Below are 3,654 nucleotides of genomic sequence, written 5' to 3'. Positions count from 1 at the left end.
TAAATTGAGGTTTTCAACTTTGGAAAAGTGTTTTTCGTGTTAAAATGTGGTATAAACGATTTGTGAGAAAATGAGGGTTTGGGGATGAATTTTAGATAATTTTCGTTTTGGAAAAGTTACAGAAAAATGCTTCTATAATAGTGTAATCAATTACCAAAATTGGAGTAACCGGTTACACTGCTTAAAAATAAGTTTCTGGGCAAAATTTGAGGGGTGTAACCGGTTACTGGTTTTTGAGTAACCGGTTACCCTGTGTAACAGAGGCCATGCAGGGGCTGAAAATGGGGGTGTATCCGGTTACTAGTTTTTGAGTAACCGGTTACCAGGTGCGTGTTGGAAGTATGGTTGTGCTATTGGATGTAAGGTAACTGGTTATTGGTTTTAGGGTAACCAATTACATTCAGAACATTTTCTTAAAAACATTAAAAATTCATAGCTTTTATTTTGAGTGTCCGGTTTGAGTGCCATTCAAAGCGTCGGAAAGCTGAGAGCATGTACTATCATTAAAAATTGGTTACAATACCTGAAAATGAATATTTTTATATGTGATGGTGTTGATAGGCATTGACATATTTATGTGGTGGTGTGACATAACCTTAAATGCATTGTTGTTGCTTGTTATGTTGTATGTTGATGTTGTTGAGATTTATAACATGTGTTTGATGCATGATGGTCAGTATTGGCGATGTACATTGACTATGAAGTTGGGTCATTGTGCATGATGTTATTTTTGCATGTATTGTATGTTGCATGCATTCATGTTGTTGGCCAAATGGTCAGTCGTTGGTGAGCCTTAAATCCCATTGTGTGGATTGGGCCGATAGCTGATTTTGGAGGTGATGGAATCAGTGAGACATTATCAGAGGCGATGGTAACAAATTGAGGACTTTGATCCTAGGAGGTGAGGATCGAAGTGGTGAACTTGAGTGTTCATGTATTGGTACCAAATGCGTTTAGTCGATTTGTTGAGTATCATTGCATTATACATTGGTTGCATTTGTTATTGTGTTGGATGGTTGATTATGTTGGATGATTGTTATGTTGCTATTATGTATGAATAATCGTTGTATGGATTATATGAAATTGTGTTGTGGAACAGGTGATGTGCATACGATAATCTAATGCTTACTTATTATGATGCTTTCTTTTATATAATTATTATATGTCATCTCTTATGTTTGAATGTTTCCTCCACATGGGTAACGTGCTTTAATAATCTGCAATAGGAACTCAGATGTGAGTCAAAGATGAAGTCTTCAGTTTTTTTTTTGCCGGCATCTGCTCTGATGTGTAACATCGGGAAAATTGGAACGTTGTGTCTTTCATTATGTTTTAATATTTATTATTATGACATGTTATGTGGATGTTGGATATGTTGAGTTAACTATTTGTTAATGTTGTTAAATTGTTACTTAATAAAAGTTAACATTCGGACATATGGTTATTACTACTGTTTTTATAACTGTCAAGTGTTACGTGTCTTTTTAATTGAGCAGGTTGATTGTATGTTATAGTGTAGCATTCTAAATTTCATGTTGATTTGTTTTACTCTGATAGATGTTTTAAATTTGCACGAGGAAAACTTAGGATGTTACATAATGGTATTAGAGCAGGCCGGTTTGTCCAGCCAAGTAGTTGAGTCGGTGTGGTGTGACAGTTGAATACTGTTGATGTTGTCTCTTTAACCATTATTATTGTTGGTGGTGTGAAATAGAAAATGGATGGAAGAAACGACGTTGTTATTGTTGCTGCTTTGTAGGTTGTTGCTCAGCATGTACAAAATCATCCTAATGCTGGTGTGAATGACGAGTTCCAACATTTGTGGAAGTTCCAGAGGAACAATCCGGCTACTTTCAAGTGTAGGTACGATCCTGATGGAGCATAGACTTGACTCTGGGAGATTGAGAGGATTTTTAAAGTGATGGATTGCTCTGAAGCACAAAAGGTGCAATTCGATATGCATATGTTAGTTGAGGAAGTTGATGACTGGTGGATCAACACTCGTCACGTGTTGGATGTTGCAGCTGAAGTTGTAACTTGGGTTGTGTTCCGCAGGGAGTTTTTGAGAAAGTACTTTCCGGAGGATGTTCGTGGTAAAAAGGAGATTGAGTTTCTGGAGCTGAAGCAGGGTAATTTGTCAGTTACTGAGTATACTTCCAGATTTGTGGAACTTGTTAAGTTCTATCCTCATTACAGCGAGGCGACAATTGAGTTCTCGAAGTGTATCAAATTCGAGAATGGTTTGTGTCCTAAGATTAAGAAGGTTATTGGATACCAATAGATCAGGAGGTTTCTAGAGTTGGTGAACAACTGTAGAATTTATGAGGATGATAGTAAGGCTCGATCGGCTCACTACAAGGGGGTTGGGCAAGAGAAGAGGAAAGCAGAATCGGAACTATGGGAAGCTATATAATGCTCCAGCTGATATAGGTAAACAAAGAGTTGTTGATGGTAAGAGGACAAGTGGGGGAGGTGCTCCTACTCCTCTTAAGTTCTATAGGTGCGGTGAGTTGGGTCATTGTGTCAGTGAATGCAAGAATAATGTGAAGAAGTGTTACAATTATGAGAAGTAAAGATATTTGGTTGCTGATTGCAAAGAGAATGTGATGACTTGCTACAACTATGGTGAACCAAGATATATCAGCACTCATTGCCCGAAGCCTAAGAAAGCTTCAACTGGAGGAAAGGTGTTCGCTCTGACAGGGACTCAGACTTCCAGTGATGATAGGTTGATTAGAGGTATATGTTATATTAATAATACGCCTTTGATTTCTATTATCAATACTGGAGCTACTCATTCTTTTATTGATGCTGACTGTGTGAAAAGGCTAGGCCTTGTTGTGTCTTATATGAGTGGAGAAATAGTTATCGAAACTCCTGCTAAAGGTTCGGTCACTACTACTTCAATTTTTTTTTGAATTTTCCTCTATTAATCTTTGATAAAGATTTTAGCATTGATCTTATGTTCTTTCCATTAGAGAATCTTGATGTTACCTTGGGGATGAACTGGTTGGAGATTAATCATGTTCATATCAATTGGTATAACAAGTCGCTGGAATTTACTGCTCCTGGTGAGGAGGAAGAAGCTAGCTTTTTGTCTTCTAGAGATTTGAAGGAGATTTTGGAAGAGGAAGCTCAGGTGTTTGGGCTATTCGCAGCGTTATCTGCTAAGATTCAGGCGGTGACTGATGAATTGCAGGTAGTGCAGGATTTTCCAAAGGTGTTTCTAGATGACATTTAAGATGTACCGGCAAAGAGAGAGGTGGAGTTTTATATTGATCTTGTCCCTGGTACCAGACCTGTTTCTATAGTACTATATAAGATGTCTACATCGGAGTTAGCATAGTTGCAATCTTAGAGGAAACCATATGAGAATCTGCAGGTGAATGATGGTGAAGCCATTGCTGAGTTCTTCTCAAAGTTGGTGGTTTTGAAAAACCAAATAAAGTCGTGTGAAGAGAAATCTATGAGTTGCAGAAAGTTGAGAAGGTTCTAAGAGCTCTTCCTGCCAAGCTGTATCATATTGTTGTGGCATTGAGGAATCCAAAAGTTTGTCATAGATGAATCTTGATGAATTACAAGCATCTCTTGAAGCGCTCAAGTTGAGGCGGAAGTAGATAAATTCATATAAGGTATCCGAACAAACTTTGAAGG

At 37.8% G+C, this 3,654-nt stretch overlaps 2 protein-coding genes across 2 annotated transcripts; both read left to right on the top strand.

Annotated features, from left to right (window-relative positions):
- The first annotated feature begins 1,921 nt into the window (after positions 1-1,921).
- LOC127096042 (uncharacterized) lies at positions 1,922-2,281 on the top strand. Its single transcript, XM_051034668.1, has one exon. The coding sequence runs from the start codon at positions 1,922-1,924 to the stop codon at positions 2,279-2,281; it is 360 nt and encodes a 119-aa protein (XP_050890625.1).
- A 46-nt stretch (positions 2,282-2,327) lies between these two features.
- LOC127096041 (uncharacterized) lies at positions 2,328-3,241 on the top strand. The gene is made up of 3 exons (XM_051034667.1): positions 2,328-2,505; positions 2,599-2,886; positions 2,946-3,241. Exons 1-3 carry the CDS (start codon positions 2,328-2,330, stop codon positions 3,239-3,241), a joined length of 762 nt encoding a protein of 253 aa, XP_050890624.1.
- The last annotated feature ends 413 nt before the right edge of the window (positions 3,242-3,654 follow it).

This window comes from Lathyrus oleraceus, chromosome 6 (genome assembly GCF_024323335.1).
Source record: "Lathyrus oleraceus cultivar Zhongwan6 chromosome 6, CAAS_Psat_ZW6_1.0, whole genome shotgun sequence".
Taxonomy (NCBI): Eukaryota; Viridiplantae; Streptophyta; class Magnoliopsida; order Fabales; family Fabaceae; genus Lathyrus; species Lathyrus oleraceus.
The sequence above is the reverse complement of the archived record's forward strand: the minus strand, read 5'-3'. Positions and strand labels throughout refer to the sequence as shown.

Coding starts and splice junctions, on each gene's coding strand:
- LOC127096042 (XM_051034668.1), top strand. CDS start 1,922: ATGGATTGCTCTGAAGCACAAAAGGTGCAATTCGATATGCATATGTTA.
- LOC127096041 (XM_051034667.1), top strand. CDS start 2,328: ATGATAGTAAGGCTCGATCGGCTCACTACAAGGGGGTTGGGCAAGAGA. Junction 2,506..2,598: donor TCTTAAGTTCTATAGGTGCG/GTGAGTTGGGTC, acceptor CTGATTGCAAAG/AGAATGTGATGACTTGCTAC. Junction 2,887..2,945: donor TATCGAAACTCCTGCTAAAG/GTTCGGTCACTA, acceptor TCTTTGATAAAG/ATTTTAGCATTGATCTTATG.